The 26868-nt window shown below is 42.2% G+C and overlaps 1 protein-coding gene across 1 annotated transcript; it reads right to left on the reverse strand.

The window, feature by feature from the left end:
- Positions 1-497: 497 nt before the first annotated feature.
- Erich6 (glutamate-rich 6) lies at positions 498-26600 on the reverse strand. Its single transcript, NM_001024300.1, has 14 exons — positions 26237-26600; positions 25624-25681; positions 19903-19997; positions 19050-19112; positions 18691-18746; positions 18476-18592; positions 16228-16338; positions 13837-13994; positions 13185-13255; positions 11841-11974; positions 6836-6921; positions 4621-4776; positions 2823-3051; positions 498-768 (listed from the first exon to the last, which is right to left on the reverse strand). Exons 1-14 carry the CDS (start codon positions 26445-26447, stop codon positions 505-507), a joined length of 1809 nt encoding a protein of 602 aa, NP_001019471.1. The 5' UTR covers positions 26448-26600; the 3' UTR covers positions 498-504.
- Between the last annotated feature and the right edge of the window lie 268 nt (positions 26601-26868).

Here is a 26868-nt window from a genome sequence, read left to right on the forward strand (position 1 = left end):
AAGGGTCAAGAGAACGTGGTCCAGAGGGCTGCTCAATTGGGTAAAGAGCAGCCAAGACAGAACATAGAAATTAGAAAGCACTAGCTCGGAGTTATGGAGTTCTAACAGCATGGAGGGTAGGCAGCTGCCCAGCTACTGTGCAGCCTAAGGCATAGTAACACATAAAGGTGTGTGTGTGTGTGTGTGTGTGTGTGTGTGTGTGTGTGTGTGTGTGTGTGTGTCTTTCATTCAGGAACATAAACCATTGAGGCAGGTAGTAACCCCGCCCTGGGATTTATTAAAATATTCATACTTTAGAGATTGGTGGGATTTCAAGTCCAGAGCTTAGGCTTTTTACTCTGGTGTGGGCTGGGTCCAGCCATTAGGGAAGTTAGATATTCTGTGGGTGGAACCTTGTGGTTGGAAATGCTCAGAGGAGGGGCATGGCCACTTGCATACCTCAAGGGGTACATTATGTCCCTTAAAAGACCCTTAACAAAATAAAAAGGGCCCCATGGCACTTCTTCACTCGTTTTCTTTTATTAGCTCTGTAATAGTTTCCATTATGTTTTGCTGTATGCCAGAATTTTGACAGAGGGCAAGCAGTTTTAGGGAGAGTGAAGAAAGGTAGGAAGGTTGCTTCAGTCTTTCCCAAGCCTTACTTACAGGGAAATTCACACATCCTTCCATCTTACTGAACAGCCGCCGGATCTTTATTAAGCTGGCCAACAGCAGAAGGTCGTCTCCACTCAGGAACCTCAGGGTTGGAACCTCCTCTGGATCCTGGAGCTTGTTAGCGGAAAGGGGGGGGGGGAGGGGGCAAGGTGAGTGTCTATGAGCGGAAGTGGACTAGTGGGTGGGGCCTGAGCACTGATCTGGAGGTGGGGCAGTGGGAGCATTTTACTCCTAATGAGGAAACAGATCGTCCTGTGGAGACTTGAGAGAGAACAAATGGACTTTAGACACTGTCAAAGCTTATAATGTATTCACGAGATTTAACTAGTGTCTACTGAATCCACCTTAAATAGTCTCTTCTCTAGAAAGTGCCTACTAGGGCAGAGGTGACCATGGATGCTCCGAAGACCCAGGGGAAAAGTACTTGCCCTGCCCGCTTCCTTCCTCAGCTCTTCCTTTTGGAGCTGCTTCCAGTCTGCAGTTCAGGGCCACCAAGGAGGGCATCTGTCCTCAGTGGGGCGGGCTACAGAACAGCAGAGTCTTTGGCAAGCAGATAGGGATGCAGGGGCACAAAGAGCCCTTTGAGTTCTCACCCTACCCTCCAAAGAAAGAGCAACTGAGAACAATGGGAAACATACAAATCCTTAGCACTGGATTCTTCCCTTTTTGCATCAAAATGCCTTTTCCTTATTGAAATTCATTTCCAATAGACAAGGAGAGAAGCAGTGTGTGTGTGTGTGTGTGTGTGTGTGTGTGAAGGTGCCCAAGAGAGGACATTTTTGTGTTTCAGAGAATGTACTTACTGTGAGAGTAATATACCAAAAAGATGTATGTATGGGCATATAAATATAAATATATATATATATATATATATATATATATATATATATACACACACTAGCATTAGCTGATCCACACTGTACATTTCTAACCAAGAAAGAAATTTATTGAGAGCTGAACCCAGGTAGATGGCCAGATTGACTAACGGGGCCTAGGATCACGCTGAGCATTCCTCAGGGTGAGCCTGCATCTCCCTTTGTTTGATGGTCCTAAGATGGTCTGCCTATGCTGAGTATTGAGACCATGTTTCCATATGAAATGCACCTCCACCTTTAAAAGCAGACGAGGTGAAGTGAGTGAAGCCTCTGAGAGTTTAAGAGCTGTGCCCCAAGTGGTTTTGCATATGGAAACACACCAGCTTCTGCGAATCTCTCTGCATTTGTGTGCCTTTGTTGACTGAGTGCAGAGTCAGCATTCTGTGCTTAGCACTTTACATTTCCAGACTCCTCACAGCAACTGAGACACAGGAAGCATTACTTCCTAGATGAGAAACCGAAGCTAAATAAAGCTCGCTCCCGCAGCCAAGGGCAGAGCTGAGATGAGAAAGAAACCACAGACTAACTTGATGTCTGTGCTCTTCACCACTACCTTATGGCCTTCGTGGAATGTGCACTTTGATAAAAGCACTAGGCACTAGGATAAAAGAAGGAGAGAGAGCCTGGTGGCGGCAAAGGCAGCCATGACGCCATGAGAGGCAGCCTGGCTCAGCCAGTGTAGGGCAGGGCCAAGCCTGTGGAACACTCAGAACATGGTAGATGATGACTGGATAAAGACCTAGGCAGTGTCTAGTCTAGCAGTGTCTCCGAAGGGTCAGAGTTTGTGTTTCCAAGCTCTTCCCTAGGTTAGAACCCAGGTTCCCTGGCCCAGCCTAGGGCTTTCTGCCCTAGCAGGGAGGAAACAGAAACCTCACAGCATCAACCTTAAAATAGGACTGCCAAACGCAGTCACACAGTGAACACCCAAAGATGCTCTGTGGACTTAAATCTGAACTGAAAGAAATTTTAAGAGAGAAGAAAATGTAAGGTTGCTTCAATTACATGGGAAACTTTCATTGTTAATTCCCCAAATTCTCAGTAGATAGGTTATACATAAATATATTCAATTAATAATAACATTAACAAAATTATTTTACTTTAAAACTCTAAGTGATTTAATCTTTTTTTGGACAGGGTTTCTCTGTTAATAGCCCTGGCCATCCTTGACTTCACTTTGTAGACCAGGCTATCCTCGAGCTCTTGGAGATCTGCCTGCCTCTGCCTCCCGAGTGTTGGGATGAAACGTGTGAGCCACCATGCCCAGTTTAAACTATTTTTCATAAATACACATACCACTACTTTGGTCCCAAGGCAGATTGTTGCCTGTTGGCCCATTGCTAGAAAATGAATGGAGACCTTGTCTTGTTCTAGGATGCGGATTCCAATGTAACGGTTCAGGGCCAGAAGGACAGGTTTAAAGGAGACAAAGGCTGGGGTAGGCTTGGTACTCGACCAGTTCCAAGTTCGTATCCTGTTGCCGGCTTGATCTGAGTATTGGCCGCCCAAGATGTTGATGTATACCCTGAAGGCAAACAGAATGGTCAGTAGAGGTAACCTCAGCAGAGGTAATCGTCCCTACTGTGAGGAGAGTTCTGTATTCACAGGAAGGTGGCTTACTTTGGCAATTAATTTCCCTTTTAACTCCAGGAAATAACTAATATCTTGTTTCTCCAGCACTGACTGACGACTACTGACATTAACTTGATAGTAAAGGAAATGCAAAACCCAGAAGATATCTTCCTGGATTCAGAAATCACCTTCAGGAATGATTTCCCTGTCTTTCAAGTAACAATAATATTCGACCATACTGATCTGAATCAGCTCTTCATTTATTCTTGGAATATATATATATATATGTAGCTGTGTAAGGGTAAAGATTCAGGATATGCCTTCAAGGAACTTCAGTGCACAGAGACACAGATGTGCTGCACAGAGGCAGAGAGAAAGGGCTTTGAGGATGCCAGGACCAGTCAGAATACTCAAGAGTTCAGCTCATGGGCTGTAAGATCTCTGAAATCAACTGCCCTCTACAGCTTGTTGAATTAATACAGGTTTCAGTTACAATACTCCACTCAATGTAACACAGACTTACTATTGGATCCTGAAGGATAAGTAGAAATTTACCACTATACACTGTGTTAATGGATTGATTTCTGCTTTGAACTAGAAATAGATACTTAACCTTGTCCCAGTTTGGTGAGCAATGGCAAGGTTCAGGCTTTGCCAATGATTGGCAGAGTTTTATGAGTGAGATTGTACCTACACATGATTTGAAAAGCCAACTGTAATTACTGGCTTAAACCTGTAATCTAGCACGTCAGAAGATGAGGGTCACAAATTTGAGGCCAGCCAGCCCTGTAGAGGGAATTACAGTCTAACTAGGGCTATAGAGTAAGAGAGTATCTTCAAAAAAAAAAAGTATATACCTTTTTTTTTTCTATTTTTCGGAGCTGGGGACCGAACCCAGGGCCTTGTGCTTGCTAGGCAAGCACTCTACCACTGAGCTAAACCCCCAACCCAGTATATACCTTTCTGAAAGGCTTAAATTTTACCTGAAGTTGGAACCCAGATTTTTCTTCCAGATTAAAGAAAGTAATAAGAAGTCATAGAGTGTATATATTGGCAGATTAAAAGGAGTCACGATCTTTCTGTAGAGACTTAGATCTTTCTCTAAGTGTGTATGCATGAAGTACATGGGGCAGGGGCTGCCTGTGAGCCATGACATGTGTGTGGAGGTCAAAGGATGATTTCCTCTAGGCAGTTCTCTCCTTCCACCTTTATCCGTGGATTCCGGGAATAGACCTGGTGTTGTCAGATGTGCATAGAAAATGCCTTTACAGGCTTTCTGGCTCCAGGGGTTTTGTTTGTGTATTATTGTCTGACATGCGACAGGAAAATTTCTACTTAGGAATGTACCTGAAGAGTAAGTGACAGTATAATGTGTCTCCGAGTTATATTATTATCTAAAGACCATTAGCTTAAATAAATCTTTCTAAAGTGTTTATTGTTGTTGAAGAGGAAAAGAAATACAATTAAAAACTGTGGAAAAAATAATAAAAATACCAAAATAGCAAGGACCCGAGAGACATACCAGACATTTCCATTGGGGTGATAGCAGGAGCTTCTGCCGGAGGAGTCAAACAGTGCCAGGATAGCAGGGCTGGTGGCTGTGTCTTCTTGGATTATACAAATAAACCCATCTGTCTTGTTGGGTACTCGGATAATGGCTAGGTTTCCAGACGGATAGCTGAGATCAGATAAGGCCCTCTGAGTAAACTCGTGACCCTGGACTACTCATGGAATAAAGTTAATTTATGAGGAGCTCTTGGAAATTATGAACATAACCTCAAAGGCCTTTCCTCCTCATTACTTTTAGTACAAAACAATTGCATGCTTTTATATGAATCAAAATGTATTTATGAAATGCAAAAGTTCCCAACAAAATTGTAAGAAATAGAATTTAGAAATATGGATGAGAAATATTGTGCTTCATGATAAAATTAAATTCATCCCAAGAATGTAAGGTTGCTTCAATGTCTGAAAAATCAACTAATATACCACATTAATAGAATAAAAAGCCAAAAAAAAATGATCATCTCAATAGGTGTGTGTGGTGTGTGTGTGTGTGTGGTGTGTGTGTGTGTGTGGTGTGTGTGTGTGTGTGGTGTGTGTGTGTGTGTGTGTTAGAGGATAGAGGATAACTTGAAGGACTGAGTTCTCTTTCCACCGTGTGAGTCCTGGGGACTGAATTTATATCATCAGGTTTGGGGGAAAGTACCCTTACCCACCATCTTGCTGGCCCCTTCTAGTCAATTACATATGAAAGTTCTAACCATGGGAAGTTTAGGAAAGGAAAATATCTGATTGGAAGGGGAGGGAAAACCATATTTGGAATCTGTATATACCAAAGTCCTTAGGACTACAAAATGAAATTTTAGAACTAATAAATGAATTCAGGCAGACTGTAACTGTAGGCTGCAGGACCAACATACCAAATCAACTGGCTTTGTATAGCAGGGAACATTTTGAAAATGACATTAAGAAAATCACCCCATTCACGATAGCATTAAACCCAAAGCACAGTATCTTGGTGTTAATGTGGGTTCATGTGCAGGCCAGTCAGAGGTAAAGTTAAACCAAGACTGAGTTTGAACCTTTTGAAAATCAGCCACAACCTCTAAGAGCCACATGAAATAACTAGCAATAAAAGTTGGGCAAATTATTTAATGAAAATAGAACCCCCATTCTTTCTCATGGGGGTGAGGTACAGCCTTGTCATTTGTGACCATGGACTTCATTTTTTCTGGCTTATTGTTGGGTTTGAGTAACATTTGGAACATCAACGAAAAAGGACTCTGTTCCATGAGAAGGCACTCTGTGAAAAGGGTCTCTGTTCTTTTGTTTTTGTTTTTAACTGTTTTTGTTTTCTATTTTTTAAGAGATACTGAATGGCTTTTATGCCCAAACTCCATGGCCTGGCTATCAATGTCCTATGATGAAGTGGCTAGTGACTTTTTGTTCATGGGCGTTAGGGGTCAAAATATACCAGAGCGGGAAAATGTCCACGTTTCTTACCTAGACGGTCTCCTCCTAAATACTCAATTCAAGGAAGTGAGTTGTAAGTCTGGGACAGGGACGGCAGAGAGCTGTCCCCTAACTGCTGGAACAGGCTCACAGCACTGTGCAGTACAGAAAGTTCTGGATCTCAGTGTTTGTTGCCTTTTAAATACTCTTAATGTTACATGAAAGAACCAGTTGTAAAATTAAATATATGCTTGAGTTGATTTCAAAGAACTATACTGTAAGCTTGAAGACTGGGAAGGCAGTGCAAAGGAAGGTGCATTTTAAAATGTTACCAGCTTTTCTGAGAGTATGTATTTTCCTGTATTCCCCTGCTTTCTTTTCCTTCCTTTCTTCCTTCCTCCCTCCCTTTCCTTCCTCCCTCCCTTTCCTTCCTTCTTTCCCTCCCTTCCTTCTTTTCTTTCTTTCCTTTCCTTCTTTCTTTCCTCTTCCTTCTTTCCTTCCTTCCTTCTGTAATGGGATTGACACTAAGGCCTCTCCACGTGTGAAGTGCTCTACCAAAGGCCTCCTCCTTAGCTCTTTTTTTTTTCCCCTTCTTTTCAAATTTTGGGATAGGCTCACTCTAAATTGGGCAGGCAAGTTATAGACTTGCTATGTTCCTGCTTCAGCCTCCCCCACCTCAGCCACTTAAGTAGCTGAGGCTAGGAGCCTATGCTATCAGGCCCTGCCTGGCTTTCTTTTTGTGAAGTAAAACTAATACAGTGACGTATGAAAAGAAAGGATACAATATTTGTATCGTCCCATCAGGAAAGGAAGTGAGAAACTTGCTTCCGTGCTTGTAATCCTTCTCCAGGAGCTCATTCCCCATGACCTACACGCACAAAAGAGCAACAGTAACTGCCAGTTGCTGGGCGAATGCACTGAGCACCAGTGATACAAACTGATTCTTTTCTTAATGTGCTTGGCCTTGCTTTAACAGCATGGATGGTCGGTCAGCAGCAATCATTTACAGATGGTCCCTGATGCATGCCGTATAACGTAATAAGCCCTTCGGTTATCACTCACCTATTTACAATTTTTATTTTTTGCTCCATATGTATTACCATGAGAAAAGGGGGGCAAAAGCCAGTCACATCACAGCAATCACACTCCTATCCTGACTGTAATGATTTTATACACCTGTGGAAGTGCTTAGCGGAACAACAAAAAGCTAAGTATTACCTCGTAAACCTGACCTACTGTATTCATACGTTCAGGTTTTTTGTTTATTTGTTTCTTGTTTTTCTGTGGTGCAGATTGAACCTAGGGCCCTGCACATAGTAGGCAAGCACTTTCCACAGAACCACATCCCCAGCAGTAAGCTTGTCTGTAGAATAAAGAGAAGAACGATTGAGGCTAACATACAGCACCTGGTGTCTGTTCAGGGCTGTTCTGTTCTTTATGAGACACAGAAGAAAGACAGGTGCATGACTCTTATGGTTCTAAGTTCAACCACTTTTATGTGGGAATTTAGGGTGGAAACAAATTTGTATCTGATAATATTTAAGATAAATGGAAGATTTGGTTTAATTCTTTGCACTCCCGATCTTGATTTGTACTGAAATGGACACAAGAACTAAGTGAAATGAACTAAGTTTTTGGATAAACATTGTGTCAGTTACTTTGCAAACCTATTGTTCCATCTGGAAATGATGCCCCACCCCTTCATGTCTGAAGCTGTCAAATAGGGAATTTTTCTAGATGAGCTCTTCTGTGCACTATTTCTACAGTGGGTAATTGTGAAACAAACACTCAAGCCAATGCCTCACAAGCCGACAAATGGATAAAAACCATCCTGGTGTGCTCACCCAAGTGTGCCCAGACCAGTGTGCTCACCCCAGGTTGTGAATCCCGGTATCGACACTCAGCCAAGATGTAGCTGGCAGCATGGTTTTATGGTAATTTTTGTGCCCTTTTCTTTTGTATGTTCATCACTTAGCTTCTCCCACTTCTAATGTCCCATGCCTGGGCTCATTTGTTGAATATTGTAGTATCTTCTTTTTGTCAAAGAAAGATCCCTCCTCCCCTGAGCAAGTAGCTACAGTACAGTGATCTGTGGTTTTCTATTTGTGTTTGTCAGTACTCATCGTGGGTGAGGGACCCTGGTCTCTCCTAGTTAAGGAGAACATTCGTACACGTGCGTGGGGGTGGTACGTTCCTGTGGGACACTGTTCTTCATGGTTTGTGCCTGTGACAGGCAGATGCTGGTCAGCTACTGTTGGCTCCTCTCCCCAAGCTCAGTACCATCAGAGTTCGTATTCTTGCCAGCATGGTTACCATGGAACGAGTCTTCATCTCTCTGTGACTAAGTGGTTGAGCAGGCTTTCATGTGCTTTTGGTTGTCTGCATTTTCACTTGTGAAGAGTTCCTGTTCAAGTTTTGAGAAAGGGTCCACTTTTCTGTTGGATTCACTTTGTTTGCAGAGAAAGAGCCTTACTACGTAGTCCTTGCTAACCTGGAGCTTCACATGTAAACAAGGCTGATCTTGAACTCAAGATCGCTTACCTCTGCCTCCAGATGCTGGGATTAAAGGCGTGTACTAACTACCACACCTGGAAAAGTGAACTTTTTAATGTTGATTTATAAAACTCTTCATAAATGTAGGATATAAGATATATAAAGATATACCATATGTAATTTAAATAATTCTTCAGTTTCAGCTTTTTAATAATTTTAAATTTTAATTAGTCAAATCCTTAGCAAATACTGGTTTTAAGACTAAATCCATTCTACCATGTTAAAAAAAAATACCTTGTGGCAGCAGAAACTGGACTGAGTTGTTAAATACAAAAGACAAGAAGTGGGGAGGTATTAGGGGTGAGGGATGAGAACTGGATTGGGGAGGAGTTAGGGGGAGGAGCCTGAGATGACTATGACCAAAACACACTGCATGCATGTATGAAAACATCAATAGTGCATTTTAAAAATATATTTTAAAAATAAAAAGGTCTTTATAGTTTTGTATTTTGTATTTAGGTACTTGATCTCCTTAAAATTTATTTGTGCATATGATATGATGGTACAAGGTAGTCTTTTCAATTATATTAATAAAGCATATGGCTGTCCAGTCGGGGTTGGCCCAGAACTACACGTAAGAGAGACATCCTTCCATCACTACCGTGTGGCAGCACAGCTGTCATCAATCAGGGATGCTGCTTGGTGAAGTCTCGGTATAGACTGTTCTGTGGCCCTGATTCTTTCTCCCCCAATGTAATCCCTCCCCTGGCTTAAGCCCCACTCTCTGTGGTGGTCTACATCTCCCTTTGGTTTTCTTCCAGAGTGTCTTAGAAATGATAGGTTCTTTATATGTCTACATAGAATTGAAAAGCAACTTATGAAGACTTCCCTCAATACACATAAAACACACTTTTCTCAGAACCTTGTGGAGATTTCATTGGATCATTTAAGGGGAGAATGTCCCCTTCGAAGTTCTTCCTCTTTAACTCCAGGGATATAGAGGGCCACTGCAAACATAAACACTTCAAATGCTAACACAGTTTTGAGGAAGTAGTTAGAACTTTGGAGATTTTTCTTCCTTTTAATTATTTAAGAGTTTGAGATGGTCTTTTTTGGATTTTTTTTTAACATTTCAAACGTTACTCCTTTTCCCGGTTTCCTGGCCATAAGCCCCCTATTCCATTCCCCCTCCTTCTATAAGGGTATTCCCCCTCCCCAACAATCTCCCTTCCTGACTCCCCCCTGACATTCCCCTACACTGGAGGGTCCAGCTTTGGCAGGACCAAGGGCTTCCCCTTCCATTGGTGCCCAACAAGGCCATCCTCTGCTACCTATGTGGCTGGAGCCATGGTTCTGTCCATGTATAGTCTTTGGATAGTGGTTTAGTCACTGAGAGCTCTGGTTGGTTGGTATTATTGTCCTTATGTGGTTGCAAGCCCCTTCAGTTCCTTCAATCCTTTCTCTAATTCCTCCAACAGGGACCCCATTCTCAGTTCAATGGTTTGCTGCTAGCATTCGCCTTTGTATTTGACATGCTCTGGCTGTACCTCTCAGTAGATAGCTATATCAGGCTCCTGTCAGCATGCACTTCTTAGCCTCATCAAAACTGTCTAGTTTTGGTGGCTGTATATATATGGACTGTATATCCATGTGGGGCAGGCCCTGAATGGCCATTCCTTCAGTCTCTGCTCCACACTTTGTCTCCGTATCCCCCTCTTATGAATATTTTTGTTCACCCTCTTAAGAAGGATTGAAGCATCCACACTTTGGTTATTCTTCTTGAGCTCAATGTTGTCTGTGGATTGTATCTTGGGTAATCTGAGCTTTTGGGCTAATATCCACTTATCAGTGAGTGCATACCATGTGTGTTTTTCTGTGATTGTTTGCCTCACTCAGGATGATATTTTCTAGTTCCATTCATTTGCCTAAGAATTTCCTGATGTCATTGTTTTGATAGCTGAGTAGTACTCCATTGTGTAGATGTACCACATTTTCTGTATCCATTCCTCTGTTGAAGGGCATCTGGGTTCTTTCCAGCTTCTGGCTATTACAAATAAGACTGCTATGAACATAGTGGAGCATGTATCTTTGTTATATGTTGGAGTATCTTTTGGGTATATGCCCAGGAGAGGTATAGCTGGGTTCTCAGTAGTGCAATGTCCAATTTTCTGAGGAACCTCCAGACTGATTTCCAGAGTGGTTGTACAGTTTGCAATTCCACCAACAATGGAGGAGTGTTCCTCTTTCTCCACATCCTCTCCAGCATCTGTTGTCACCTGAGTTTTTTTTATCTTAGCCATTCTGATTGTTGTGAGGTAGAATCTCAGGGTGATTTTGATTTGCATTTTCCTGATGACTAAGGATGTTGAACATTTCTTTAGGTACTTCTCAGCCATTTGATATTCCTCAGCTGAGAATTCTTTGTTTAGCTCTGTACCCCATTGTTTAATAGGGTTATTTGTCTCTCTGGAGTCTAACTTCTTGAGTTCTTTGTATATTTTGGATATTAGCCCTCTATCAGATGTAGGATTGGTAAAGATCTTTTCCCAATCTGTTGGTTGCCGTTTTGTCCTAATGACGGTGTCCTTTGCCTTACAGAAGCTTTGTACTTTTATGAGTTTTGTTGATTCTTGATCTTAGAGCATAAGCCATTGGTGGTGTTTCAGGAAAATTTCCCCAGTGCCCATGTGATCAAAGCTCTTCCCTACCTTTTCTTCTATTAGTTTGAGTGTATCTGGTGTTATGTGGAAATCCTTGATTGACTTGAACTTAAGCTTTGTACAGGACATTAAGAATGGGTCAATTTGCATTCTTCTACATGTTGACCTCCAGTTGAACCAAACCATTTGTTGAAAATGCTATCTTTTCCCCACTGGATGGTTTTAGCTCCTTTGTCAAAGATCAAGTGACCATAGGTGTGTGGGTTCATTTCTGGGTCTTTAATGCTATTCCATTGACCTACCTACCTGTCTCTGTACCAATACCATACAGTTTTTATCACTATTGCTTTGTAATACAGCTTGAGGTCAGGGAGTTCTTTTATTGTTGAGGATAGTTTTTGCTATCGAGATGGTCTTTAATGTATGTGTAGCTGTCAAATTTTAAGGCCAAAAGGCTTTAACTAAGAACATTAAGGTATAAAGTGTAGAAGCAGTTGCAATCTCAAGTCTGAACTAATTCTTTTTGAGAGATAGCTCATTGGCCACCTGTGAGGCTCCACAAGAACAACTATATGTTCTAATCAAAACTGATCTCTTTTGAAAAGGTCACAAATGAAAGCTGTACGAGAATTACCTTCCCACATATTTTCCAGGAATCACAGCAAGTGATGGAGATGTTAGTGATCTGAAGATCAACTTCTTCAGTGCGCACATTCTGTAGGTAATCTCCAGAAAGCTGATAAGAAATTGTCTTCAAATGCTTTGTATCTATGGGGAGAATGGCAAGAAGGTATATTTGTGCTTTGAATTAAAAAAAAAGCTCTATAATAAAATAAAAATTCAAACCCTTGTTGCAAATGCTTTGAATTATCTACCTAACATTTGTTTTAAAGGACGAAAAACAAGGACCTTTGTTAAATTAAAATTAGAGAGGCATTTTCATTGATTAAAAATGAATGAAATTTTCTATTAAATAAAAAGGAACATTCCTCTAAGAGATTTTTCATTATGTGGAGTTCCTAGACTCTTGTTTCCTCCCTCTCTCCCTCCCTCCGTCTTTCCTTCCTTCTTCTCCCACTCCCCTCTCTGTCCCTCCTCTTTTCTTCTTTCATTTCTTTTCTGTATTTTTTTTTTGAGACAGGATCTCAACCATATAGCCCCAACTGGCTTAGAACTCTATGTGGACCAAGGTGGTCTCAAGAACCCAGAGACCTGCCTGGCTGGAATTTAGACGTGTGTGCTGCCATGCCTGTGGACTTTAGTTTCTGTATGAAACAGTGAATTTCAAGAAGCCCCCTATAATATTACACATTTAGTTACAAAAATACAAACTGAACTGACTACCTTAAGTATCTTTTCCATAACAGAAGAAACGTGATGCTGACTGGAAATCTAAGTTATTTCTTCCAAATTAGATGGTCCACGAGGAGGCCATCAAATGCATAAAGCTAGGATTTCTGATGCTAAATTCAATTCTCCTTCAAATGCTCCAGTTCTGACCTGGTGAGTCCGGGAAGGAAGTATTCAGGTGTCCTTCAACAGATTTTCCACATACGAGTTTGAGATCAGAGTGCAATGGATGCTCCCTAACACAGAGACAAACTTGCTAGTACTCAGCCACTATCTAAGAGGCATTCTGAGATGCTGCTAATTTATTTCAACTAACAATGAGGGGACAGAGACCAAAACCTCTAAAAGCCAGAGGGCCCAGACCCCAGATCTCTTGACCCATTTTACCAGATACAGGCTGCATGATACTTGTGAATGAACATTTTCAGCATTATTATTATTATTATTATTTTGGTTCTTTTTTTCGGAGCTGGGGACCGAACCCAGGGCCTTGCGCTTCCTAGGTAAGCGCTCTACCACTGAGCTAAATCCCCAGCCCCAGCATTATTTTAAGATAATGCCAATTTGATGCCTTGGCCCAGCATGTGAGCTTTCTGATGACGCAGGGCATCCATGACAAAAGTCTTACCTTCCTCAGTTCCCACGGGGCTCTGCTCTGGTATTATTGTGAAATGCCTGGCCATCTGACGTTCTTGTTTCCTACAAAACCAAAACAACCAAGCATAAATCCACGTCTCGGTTCAGAGTGGAAATAGTGCCCTACACATTTCCTCTACTCGTGCTTTGTTATTTTAATCTCTTATCACTTATGAATCCAGTTTACGTGGTCAGAGCCTGCAAGTGGACCTACAGGCAAATTTCTCTAGCATAAGAATTCTGAATTGATTTATGTTTGACAATTTCTACTTAAAGTCAGTGAACTTGTTAGGTTTTCTCTCTAATATCATCATCAGTATTACTATTATTATTTAGTATCTCTGTGTGTGTGTGTGTGTGTGTGTGTGTGTGTGTGTGTGTGTGTGTGTTGCAAGGGACTTAATTTGGGGCCTTGTATACACAAAGGAGGTATTCTACTACTGAACTGTATCCCTGGCTTTTGTGGGAACTTTTGAATCTCATAACATCAACCAGGAATTATAATGCGCTTGCTTTAGCTCATTTCTATTTCTATATAAGGAACATATTCTCATAATTCTGTGTTTTGAGAAACCAAGGCTCATTTTATGAGATGCTCTTCAGTCAGTGTATCCCATTTGGCTCAGCACCAGGGCCTGCATTACCTCTGCATAGCCTTCTCCTTTGCCTTGAGTCTGTCGGCATCACTGCCATGCGCTGCGTGAGGCGAAATACTGATTAATTCCATTTCGGGGCTTTTGGTGGTTAGCCTTTCCTCAGTGATATAATCAAGGAGGTTTTGAAACTGAAGACAGCAGCTCCTCTGAAAAATAAAGACCATGACCATGCTCTCATCACGGTGATGGTTAGTAAGGTCACAGGGGATGAAGCCCCCAAACCAAGTGAGGTATAGGTGACAAAAGGCTATAACTCCTTTTTCCTCTATTAGCTTTGCTGAGAGGACTGTCACACACCACACAACCCACAAGCCTCAAAGATTCACCTCAGCTGTTTTTTCAATACTTGAGAGCACCCATCACCAGTCAGTTCAGATGAAACCTGTACCCACCAACAGTGGACCCCCGTCCTCAGAGCGGCCACAAATCACTCATCTGCTTCTTTGTTTTTGAGCCAGCAACTGATTTATCCAAGTCTACTTTGTGTAGCCACGAGTGACCTTGAACTTGTGATTTTGATTTTCAGTCTCCTCCTTCCAAGCACTGGGAATACAGCACATGCTGCCACTCGAAGAGCCAGCCTGCCTCAATCTTAGGCGTAGAAGCCATCTTCAAGTAAAGACAAACCAGGCTCATTCCCATTCATGATTGAACTGGCTTCTTTGCCCTACCTTAACTACAAATGGTTCTGTGCTGCTTGTTCCAAGAATGGCATTTGTGTCTTTGTATCAAAAGGTTAATCAATTTCCAGACACAGCAAAATTGAAATAATTCCCTGCATCCGATCAGCTCTTTTGGGAACCTTTCCTTCCTACAAGGTTGCCTTGTCCAGCCTTGCTATGAAGCTGTATGCCTTGTTATGCCGAGTTTCGTTGATATCCCTGGGAGGCCTGCCCTTTTCTGAAGGGAAATGGAGGAGGTGTGGATCTAAGGTATCGGTTGAGCATGAGGGGGTTGGGAAAACTGCAGTCGGGATATAATATCTAAATGAAGAGTAAATAATTTTTAAAAATCCGTGCTCAACAAACTCTTAGAAATTATGTCGAGTGTGGAAGTGTTTTCCTGAAAAAGTTGTCAAAGTGTTTAGAGACGTGTCAGTCACTTGGCAAGGGCTCAGGTGAATGAAGCAAAACTTCCTAGCTCAATTCACTCAACTTTTGAATGGCAACAGAGGATTTTTTTTTTTTAACATCTTACCAGTTTACTGGGCACACTTCAGGTACAATGGTTTCACCTAGATTCAAAAACACTAGCAGATTGCTCATCAGTGACTTTGGCTATGACCTTTATTTGGTGTAAGTGTACCTTTAAGAAGTATTTTGGAACTTTTTTTTTTTTTTTTTTTGTCTAGCCACAAAGCTGGGTATCCCTGGTTGTTGGTGATACATTCCACTTTTATTCCCTTCTCAACATCTGATTGAGAAATGGTTTGTTGAGGTTGCATAGAATGAGAGATCCCCAGTTCAAAATGATGTGTGTATGCATGTATGTATGTATGTATGTATGTATGTATGTATGTATGTATGTATCTATCTATCTATCTATCTATCTATCTATCTTTCTCTCTTTTCTTCTTCTTCTTCTTCTTCTTCTTCTTCTTCTTCTTCTTCTCCTCCTCCTCCTCTTCCTCCTCCTCCTCCTCCTTCTTCCTCCTCCTCCTCCTCCTCCTCCTCTTCCTCTTCCTCTTTTTCCTCCTTCTTTATTTTCTCATGGGGCATCCACTTACTGCGTTTTTTTTCCACCTTTCCAACTTATTTCAAATGTGGAATGAACTAATGACCTTTGAATGTTCTGTGTTGAAGTTTTTTGTTTGTTTGTTTGTTTGGTTGGTTGGTTGGATGGTTGGTTGGTTTGGTCAGCTTCTCTTGTAGCCATGAGATGATAAGCTTTGATGATTGCCCTTAAATGTCATCCTCAACTTCTGACTCCCCATCACTGAATCTATCACATTCAGGCTCTCTACTCCATTGTGAAACTTCTTGAAGGACCAGAGGGATGAAAGTTGGCTGGCAGCTCTTCTCTTCTTTCCTCTCTCCCTCTATCCATCCCCTCCACCCCCAGCGCCTTATGTATACCAAGCTGGCCTCAAACCTTTAGCCTTCCTGTTTCTACCTCCTGAGTCCTGGAATGGTGTGTATGACCCACAGCACCAGGCTAAACCTACTGTCAGTTCCTATGGAGCTTTGTCAATACACTATTGTCAGTCTTTTAAGTTATAGCTTCCTAGTGGATGCGATGTGGTTGTGGTTGGCATTTCTTTGACAGTTAACACCTAACCCTTAAGAATGATAATGTAAGAGAAAGAAGCAGGAGAAAATACTCCATCTGTTTAAAAATAACACACGTTCCTCAGTCAAATCTTATTTAGAACTAACTTACATGTGATTTCCCTTTGGTTCCAGCATCGTCAAGGGAAGTGTCCATATTAAAAAACAGTGACTGTAGATCACTTCCACAGAATTCACATGTGGCTCCCAGCTCTTGTTCATCCTTCAGAAAAAGCGAGAGAAAGTGAAGAAGTGTCCTAAGGCCCAGCAAGCTTAGGGGTAACAGGAGTGGGGGTGTGAGTGCTCAGCAGGACCATCAAGGCAATGGGAGATGTGCCAATTTATTTGAGAACAATCATAACAGAAATACTTGATGGAGAACTTTTAAGGGTCTGAGATTTTGTAGCTGATGGGACCAAGCTGGCAAGATCTGCATGGTCTAGCACGTGACATCATTTCCACTCAAGTGTTAGAAGGCAATAAGGAGCCCTGAAGTGCACTTTGACTGCTGCTTTCTGGCACAGTTCTGTACAGCAAAGTCAAGTGCTTCGGCGCTATGCAAATGGGAGAAGAAAGCTACAGAAAGGATGACGTCAGAGTCCTCTGGAATGGACAGAAGTATATGCTACATAACCCATAAAAGCTAGTAAGAAAAAGCCTTGTCATTACTGTATGCATGTTTGATACTGTTTTGTCTCTATGACAGAATTCCTGACAGACTCAAATTTAATGAAGAAGGGTTTCTTCTGGCTTGTGACTTAAAGGATACAGTCTATCATGGCAGTAAGGCATGGCAGCAGTAGGTAGTACCTTGTGGCTTTGGTAACAGGAATGCAAAGTGACTGGCTACATTGCCTCAGCAGTCAGGAAGCAGAGAGCTAGGGCCTGAATGGGACAGTCTATGTGACTCATGAGACTCACTCCTAGGGACCCATTTCCTCCAGCAAGACTCCACCTCCTAAAGGTTCCACAGCCTTCTGAGACAGCCTCATTAGCTGGTAGCTAAACACATGAGCCTATGGGGGACATCTGACATTCACCATGTACAATTGCCAACTTTCTACAGTAAGCCAGTCTTTCCTTCCTGGGGTACCTGTGCTTGGAGTTCTGAATGCAACAGGGCAATTCAGGAGGAGAGGAAGCAGATGAGGGGAAACAAACAAAACAGAAGTCAGGATGGGTCAGGTAACTATGAGAGGTTACTACACTCAGGCCATGTTGGAATTTGTTACAGCTATGATTTCAGAGGACTCTGGGCAGGTGAGTAGCTGAGTCTTAGAGGAAGAATATGACCCGCCAGCTCAAGAGAACTCTCAGGACAGAAGCCCTTCCGGCTTAGAGGAAGGGATTGCTCTGTTCAGGTCTGAAGAGTCTATAGAGTGACTATCAGGTCTCCAAACCAGAATAAACAGCCTATCAAATAGTTGTTGGTGTTAGGTTATATGGTGTCTAAGGTATTGCCTTTGTTAGTACCACACAGTTCAACTGCTATGCATAATGGCGATACATCAGGACATGCCCATATGTGCTGTGATACTGGGACAAAACTCTGTACTTACTCTTACTATGCACAAGACATCACCTAGTACATCTCAAAAGACATCATCAAGGGGATCTGGGTCTGGGAGTGTGCATTCTCTTCACATGGTCACATACTATCCCAGATTTGGCAATGGCCATGTTTCCAGCCATTCCTTTACCACTCTGGCCCATGGAATTACTAAGGAAACCCTTATCTAGCTTGTCAAATACTGGCATTAACTGGTTCCTTAATATCCTTAAATATGGCAAAGGTTCACCTGTATTTGCAGGTTTTGTGGCCACTACTGTTGGTTGAATTGTGCCTTCCCAGAACGTACAGTGACTGTTTAACCTCTGGTTACCTGGGCATGTGATTTATTTGGTCTTTATGAAGTACACCAAGTTAGAATGGGGTTATTGGGATAGGTCTTAATCTAGTATTATTGGTGTTGCCAGTAGAGAAGGACCTTTGGACATAGGGACCCAACAAGAAGCCAGTGAATACTGAGGCAGAGACTTGCAGGGTACAAATGCCAGCCAAGGATGGCTACACACTGTCCACCAGATCATAAAGTCAGGAATATGAAGAGACTCTCCTCACAGTGGTGACCCTGTTGATAACCGGATTCAGACTTGTAGCCTTCTGAACCATAGGGCAGAGGCTCTTTTGTTTTACAGCGTTCAGATGAGAGGAGTTAGGAAGTCACCCCATGTGCTATTTTAAGTAAAGGAACCCTTTGCTTTGATTCTTTTAAAGTATAATCACGTCTACTGTACAAATCACTGTGTAGCCCCATATGGCCCTTTACAGAAATAGTAAAGCACATGAATTGAAGTACCTTCAAGATAACATCCATACAGGAGTACTCTTTTCTGTATGACAGAATGGTTGGTGGCCCAATGCTGGGTAATGTCCTTAGAGAAGTTTCAAAAAAATTTACAAAGTCTTCGTTAAACTAAATATTAAGGAGAGAGAGAGAGAGAAAATCATTAGAGATCGAATAAGTCACTTTACAAGAACAATGCATTCGTTATCACGACCAATAGCTCTTACCTCCATCTCACATAAAATGCTTAGCTTGGGCTCCTCAGGATTAATTACCCAGTTTTCTGCAGAGAAAGTATGGATGAAGACGGAAAATTGCAAGCCATTTTGCACTGTATTCTATTTTTCTCCACTTTAGAGATTCTCCCCCATCCTAACCCACTAGGACTCAAGCACAAATAGGTATGCATGTACACACATGCATGCCCGACATGCCCATGCACACACACATTCATATACGTGCACCTCTGCCCCTTTCACTCACACTGCTTGCCAGGGTACGTCCCCAGTGCTGTGCAAGACAGGTTTGTTCCTTACTGACAATCTGTCTTTTCCAGCAAAAGAAGATGAAGCAAGCAACTGTTTACCTCTTAACTTAGAAGCCAGATTTTCTTGGGGCGCTTCTGTTATCTCAATGGATGGTATTCTTTCTAACAACAACAACAACAACAACAACAACAACAACAGTGAAAACAACAAAGTATGTATTTATCATCGATCTTGAAAATGGAGAAACAAAGTTGACTATGGAAAAAGATCAGAGAGAAGCCAGTGCCTGTGTTTGTTTCATTTTGAATTTACCCTCCTTTTCCGAAATGGTGACTGAACAATGGGAGCAGCCACCAACCACTCTGCATAAATTCCTAGGTTTAAAGCAGCTAGAGTTGGAATTATGAATCCAGAGACCAAGAGGACAGCCTCTGAGAGGTAACAGCCCTCTCTGTCCCAGAGCAACCAGGGACAATGAGAGTCATTAGATCTTAGAAGGTGATCTGTCAGGGGGAGTGTGTGTTATCTGGAGAAAACATTAAACATACTTTTAAGGCATTATGTCAACAAACAGAAGTGCTAGTTCAAGCATAAAAATCAATGCACAACAATTATCGTTAAGACCTTATTTGGGTTCAATAAAACAACTAACCTTGGAGCATCTCATGCCCCTAGAGTGGACTACCAAGTAGTCACTTCAGAGGAACAGTCACTCCTGATGTGGAACGGTGGCATGCTGTCTTAGTCCATTTAGGATGCTATAACAGCATGCTAGGAAGTGCTTTGGTGTCACAGGAGGGCTTGTTTCTTGGCTAACAGATGTTGCCCAGTATCTCAATGTTTACGTGTACTGCCCAGATTCAGCATGAGCTCTACTGCTGTTCGATACCAGTTGAACTTCCAGTTTGCAAGTCAGCCTCCCAATAAAACCTAAATAATCAGGGGACTCACTTATTCGCTTTCTAGCAGAAATTCGTTGAAGCCAACTTTGGTCTTCTGTTTGTATCGATATCTGAACTCGTTCATAGAAACTTGGGTACATAAGTCTGAAATTTAAATCAAAATGTTAGAGTGTAATTATATGGTTGTTAGCAAGTCTACTCTAGATAGTATAGTTTTAGTTGAATAACATATGCCCATGGAAAGTCCTGATGTTTTCTTTTAAAATAATTTCTTCTGTTCCTATCTTTTCAGTAAAGTTAAACATGATATGTTCGATCAAATAAATTCTTTGGAAAATCTTCCTGAAATTCCTCAGATTTGAGGTCCACGAAGGACAATGAGAACTGGCCTTTTTGGTAAAAGTTTTATTAGGAGTTATGTAATGTCATAGATAGGAATGGTGGGAGTTGTAAAAATATTCAGGCCCATGAGGTTAAGTGGGAGAGGGAAGGCTCCATAACAAGGAGTTGATGTGGCAAGCAGACCATAGTGCACATTGGTTGTGTTTGACTTTCAAGAAGCAGAGAAAGTGGGAAAGATTTAGCTTTTCAGTGACTATCCATTAAAAAGGATGTGACCTGTTGCTCCTGATTGCTTAGGATGCTTAGTAAACATTCTCTGAAGAAGTGAGGTCCATAGACTCATAGTCAGCCACAGGAGAATCCCTGACATTTCTTTCATGGCAACCATCAAGGTAGAGAAAGAGACTGCTATGGGTGTGCATAGACTCAGTAGGCCCAGCTCAAACTTAACACTTTCTAGATCCCAGAGTTTTTTTTTCCTGGAGGGTTTTACTAGTACTGTATCTGTGCATGTGCAAAATTCTCTTGCTTGTGCTAGTGATGTGCACATCTGAACATTTACGTAAATTTAAATTAGCACAGTGTGTTCATTTTCTTTAGTTTAAAATTACAGAGGGCTGAGCTTTCTGGCCAGGCTGCCTTGCTTTGTTTTTCAAGACAGGGTTTTTCTGTGTAGCTTGGCTATCCTGAAACTTGCTCAACAGATCAGGCTATCCTTGAACTTGGCTGCCTACATTTCCTGAATGCTAAGACATTACATAGACTTTTAAAAAAGTGCTGGTGTTATGGCAAACTCGTTGTAATTAAGAGACTTCTTTTCCTTATCTGAGTAGTTTAATCAGCTATTTGATTAATGCGGGGAAGTAAGAATTTAATAACTCTAGTGATAACAAGTAAATGAGTTTTTCCAATCTCCCTTATTTCTTGGCATTTTAATTAAATCATTGCATCTTCTGAAATGATCAGACAACATTATTTCAGTTCCTCAATTTAGCATTGTTACTTTTTCCTGCAGACTTCAACTGTATCTTCCCCTGTCATTTTGACACTTTGTTTCCTGGCACATTGCATCAGTGAAGCGCTTTTTGTTTTTCAGTTCTGAAGCAACTGTGTCCTGGAATAGGCCAAGAGCTCCTCTGTGGAGGCCACTTATGCAAGTCTCTGAGGGAATCTTGTTTATCTAAACTTCCCGAGAGACAAGCTGTGGGTACTACCAGTAAAGCAACATGAGAGGGAAATCTCAAGACATTTGCTGTGTATTCTCCCCCATCCCCAACCCCCAGTGCAATAGCTAACAAAAATGAACACATTCATGCCTTCCTTAGTCTTCCACCAACGTTTTTGCATGGAATTTTTGGGTGGAAGATAAATGAGAATGGCCACAGAATTCACTTTGTGGAGAGCATACTAGGTAGGAATGAATACTGCTTTACCTGCGATATTTTGATTACCTTCACAAAAGCTAACCAAGGCCTTAGTATTTCCTTTCCACTGGCAAGGAAATGGAGGCCCATGAAGACAATGGGATGTCTAAAAGAGTCAGAAAGGCTTCTGTCTGGGTCCAAGACTTATTTTGTCGCATTCACCTGTGTCTTAGGTATCGATTCATTGCTGTGAAGAGATACTGTAACCAAGGCAACGCCTATAAATCAGTGTTAGTCCATGATCAACATGGTGGGAAACTGGCAGGCATGGTGCGGCAGATGAGTGCTTTACATCCTGATTCTTAGGTAGAAGAGTCGGGAGGGGAGAGAGAAGAGAGGAGAGGACAGGAGACTGGGCTTTTGAAACCTCATAGCCCCCCACTGACTCGCTTCCTTAACAAGGCCACGCCCCCTAATCCTTCTAATCTTTCTCTTCAGATACATCAGAAGAGGGCATCGGATCTCTTTACAGATGGTTGTGAGCCACCATGTGGTTGCTGGGAATTGAACTCAGGACCTCTGGAAGAGCAGTCAGTGCTCTTAACCGCTGAGCCATTTCTCCAGCCCCTCTAATCTTTCTCAAACAGCTTCACTCCCTGATGGCTAAGCATTTAAATATGTGAACCTATAGAACCATTCTCGCTCAAACCACCACAATTTGCCCTTTAAAGTGCCCTGTTTCAGTGAGAATAGCAGTAAGGCAAGTGAAAATAGAGTTGAACTGATGTTGGCTGCATTTTTAGGGCATTAAAACACACACACACACACACACACACACACACACACACACAATCTCACCAAACTCAGCAAAGAATACTTTGACATTTGTGTGTGTGTCTAGCTTTTAAGCCATCATCTTACAAAGATTTGTGAGACACAAGAAGCTTGTCTGGGAGAGAGAGCTTCCCATGGACTTGAAATAGCATGGCTGAAAAGCACAGCAACAAGGTGGCACAGTGTACAATCCTTTCTTTCCTCTTTGAATATTTTACTGAAACAAACACCAGACTCTTAAATGTCCAGCCTTAAAAAATATGCTCTAATTGGTATATAAGTAATACTTAGCTTTGAAAGGAGGAAAGCTAAAGCAGAGGGTACAGGAGCTTAAGACAAGAGGTTTTCCCAAAAGGGAATTTTGAGAAACTTCGGTCTTCATGCAACCAAGCATAGAACCAAATGAATGGTGGCTATCGTGACCGTAAGTCAAGAAATGACCCCAGACAATCCAGCCCCCAAAGCTCCCTGCTCTCCCATTATATGAGGCAACTGGTGTCAGTTTTCTTTAATAAAATTTATGTTAATATTTTTGTGTCTGAGTGAGTTGTCTGCATGTATGCATGAGTACCACATGTGTGCCTGGTGTCCCTGGAGACCAGTAGAGGGAAGGCATCTGGAACTGGATAGAGTGACAGATGCTTGTTAGGGACTACATGGAGACTAGGAATGGAACTTGAACCCTGTGCAGGAGCAGCAAGTACTTTTAACCTCCAAGGCATCTCTCCAGATCTAGTAGTTTTATTTCTAAAGGAAAGGAAAGAATGGCTTGTTAATGTGGTTGCTGAAAAATGGTCATATACCTGGGCAGTTTTCCCCTTGAATGAGAAACAGAGAATATAGTTGCTGACTCAACAAGCTCTAGGAAAGAAAGACTGGAAAGGAGAAAGTTAGGGTGGAAGGAAGGTGAGAGAGAGAGAGAGAGAGAGAGAGAGAGAGAGAGAGAGAGAGAGAGAGAGGAGGGAGGAAGGGAAGGAGGGGGAGCAGATAGATTGATTGAGCATTCCACCGTAAAGAATTTTAACTACAAAATATAGCATCCTTTTCTTAACTTCACTAATGGTGGGGTCACAGGCTAATGAGAATGCTAGCTGTGATATTCTCCCTCATCTGCCCAGGGTTCCTGTAAGCTCTCCTACCTTAGAAAAGTGAAGTACTCACTCACTGTAGGAAGGTCTCATTTCAGCTGCCTGCCAGTCATTCATTTATAAATGTCAACAGATAACTAAGGACTGTCATTACTTAAAAATAACTGATATCAGAGAAGAAAGAGATCATGGAAAAAGGAATAAAAGTACATTAGCATGACATATTAATATATTATCAGGCCTTCAAAGACAGTAAAGAACAGTCAGAAAGCACTCTGAACAGCGATAACCACTGGTTCTCAGAAAGACAACCATGAATCGCAGAATAAAAATGTCCATGCACATGCCATACACCAACGTTTAAACATCAAAAATCTTGAAGAGACTGAAAATATAAAAAGGAAGGACGGAGAATCCTACCCAACAGGCACAGTGCACATTCTGAAGGGAGGAAGAGAGACAACAGGAAGGAAATGAAAACCAGAAGGGAATTAGACTGATCACCAAGCCTGGATCCTGGAAAGCAAAGAGGCAGTGTCTTCAGAGCTCGGAAGGACGACGCTTGAAATCACATTCCGTGACGCCAGGCTGTGTTAGTAATAGCGTAGGTAAGAGCTCAGGGGTGAAATGGACACATTTCCAGGCAGACAAGAGTTTATAGAGATTTGAGTACTCAAACTACATGAAAAAAAATGTGCCTAAAGAATTTCCTCAGCAAAGGTGATAAGCTGGGAATCAATGGACTGCAGCTTCTGACTCAGCCCAGAAAGAGTGAAGGCAACGGAACTCAACTGAATGGGACGTCTTTTTTCAGACAAGAGGATTTGCTAACATCAGATTTCATGCTCTCGGCCTTGGACCTAATATATTGGCTTCTCAGCATGCACTTGAGTGTGTTTATTACCTTTCAACTTTTAAATGCAAATTGTTCCTGAAGCACTACTGATCGATTGTAGCTAACAAAACAATACACATTATAAAAGTAGTATAATATAAAAACTGCAAAGTAATATAATTTCATATGAACGTGTAGCTAATGTAATTTGGAAGCACTCCTCTCTCTATATTTATAATTTGTTGTTAATTAAAAAAAAACTAAATGAGAAGAGATAGAAGAAAGCAGTAGTGGATGTAGTATTAATATTTTATAAATCGTCACTAATGCTGACAAACCAAAAAGTAGAGGTTTAAATTTTTTACAATTCAGAATCCTAGGAAATTAAAAGTAATATAAATATCAAAAAAAGAAAAAAGAAAAGAAAAAATGGAAAGGAAGCCCAGACTTAAGCCAGAATTTGATAAATCGACTGAAAATGTTCTTTAAAATTATAGTTGAAGGGGTAGACAGGTAGCTTAACTGGTAATGTGCTTGCCTTGCAAACACAAGGCTGTGAGTTCCAACCCCAGAACACATCTAAAAAGGCTGGTGGTAAAGATGGATGGGCCCCTGGGTCTTGCTAGCCAGCTAGCCTAACTTAGTGGCTGATATCAGGCCAATCAAACACCACCTAAAGATGATACCTCAGGTGATCACTGGCCTATGCATTAACACAGACACATGGAAACATGTATCTCACACCCATACACTCAGGAGGACATATGAGTGGAGGTGCCTGTTGAAACCAGAGGCTTTAGATCCTGCGGGAGCCTGTAGCTGGAGTTACAGGCAGTTGTGTGATGCCTCAGGTGGGCGCTGGAAACTCAACTCCATCTACTCCTTAACTAAAGAGCTCTCTTCCACTCCCACTACTTATTATTGTCTGCACAGCATGCGTTTACTTTGGATCACGTTGATAAGCAGACACATCAAACATACAATTGGGTAATAAGGTGGAGACAGGAACGTCATCTCTATCTCTTACAAAGTGCCTACTAGTGTAAGGGGTTTCGTTTGTTTGTTTTTACGTTTCATGATTCATGCTATGTAAGATAGAGTGGCCCGAAATTTGGGGTCCTCTTACCACCGCCTCTAGAATGTTGGGATTACAGCAAGTCCTAGCATGCTTGGGAAAACCAAAACTAAAACCAACACTTTTGAGTAAGCAAGTTGTAAGTTCCTAGGATTATTTATAACAAGTCTATCTAAAAAGGTAAACAATTATTTGCTTTAAAAAATACTGACAATTGAAAACATTTTCTTACCTATCTACAGTCACTTCAGACAAGTCTTTCTTAAATGTTTGAAATATTTTGGGATAGCCTGTCAAATGAAACATTAAACAGTTTAGCCACTTCATGCCACAGTTTCTCCAAGGCAAGTTTTGTTCCCAGAGAACATTTGGTGAGGGCTGTACCAGCGTGGTTGTCACAGGGCTGTGTGTATGATTTGTGTACGCTGATAAACAAAATATCCTAGAATGCACAAGGACACCATCCTTTCCCCCAACAGTAAAGATACGCCGCCCACAGTAAAATGTGAACTTTGAGTTCAAGAAGCTCGTTCTAAATGCTCTGCTTCCCTTTAAAATAAGACAGAGATCCCAGCAAGGAAGTTCATTCAGTGCACAGGAGAGAGCGGCCGGCCGTGTTATAGCAGAACTGCTTCAGTAAGTAGTTCAGCACCCCACAGGCAGTAGTGCCCCAGGATGACCACAACTTCCACCTTTCACTTTTGCTGAAGGATTTCCTTTACATCCTACACTAGGAGCTGTCATAGCAGTTAGCCAAGACTTGATAGTGTAAGAGCAGTGGGGGAGGGGGAAGCACAGGCCGCCTTTCAGGCCAGGATCCCAAGGGAGGAGAAGCCCAACGCTACTTTTGTGGGCCGAGATGCTGGAAGCAGGAGAACCGTCGCTGCGTGGCGCTGGCAGCTCTTCTTCGCTCCATGAGGGACTGGACAACGGGCTGGGCGGGGGCGTAGAGCTCAGGCTGGGGCTGGACACACTAGTTAGGCGGGGACGAAGTTCCACCGAGTCTTCGTCAAAGACTCCACTGAGGTCCACCGCCTTCCAGATATCATCTTCCATCAACAACTCAGGGAACTCGCTCAGGCTTGACTGCTGCTTGCTCGCCCTATCATCCCTCCTCTGAGCTCCCTGCTTCTCCTGCTTTCCCTCCTCCTCCTGCTCTCCCTGCTCCCCCTGCTCCCCCTGCTTCCCCTGCTCTCCCTGTTCCCCCTGTTCCCCCTGCTCTCCCTGTTCCCCCTGTTCCCCCTGCTCCCCCTGCTCCCCCTGCTCCCACTGTTCCCCCTGTATCCCCTGTGCCTCCCGTGCTCCCTGCTCCCCCTGCGTCCCCTGCGCCTTCTCTTCCACCATCTTCTCTTTCCCCTTCGACGCTTCATTCTGCTCTTTTAACTTTGGATTGCTCTTTCCAGGATTCTGTACACCCTGATGCCACATGTCTGCCGGCAGCCCCCGCAAAGCTCAGTGGTTGAGCGTCTGTCTCCCA

Source organism: Rattus norvegicus, chromosome 2 (genome assembly GCF_036323735.1).
Source record: "Rattus norvegicus strain BN/NHsdMcwi chromosome 2, GRCr8, whole genome shotgun sequence".
In the NCBI taxonomy this organism is placed as follows: Eukaryota; Metazoa; Chordata; class Mammalia; order Rodentia; family Muridae; genus Rattus; species Rattus norvegicus.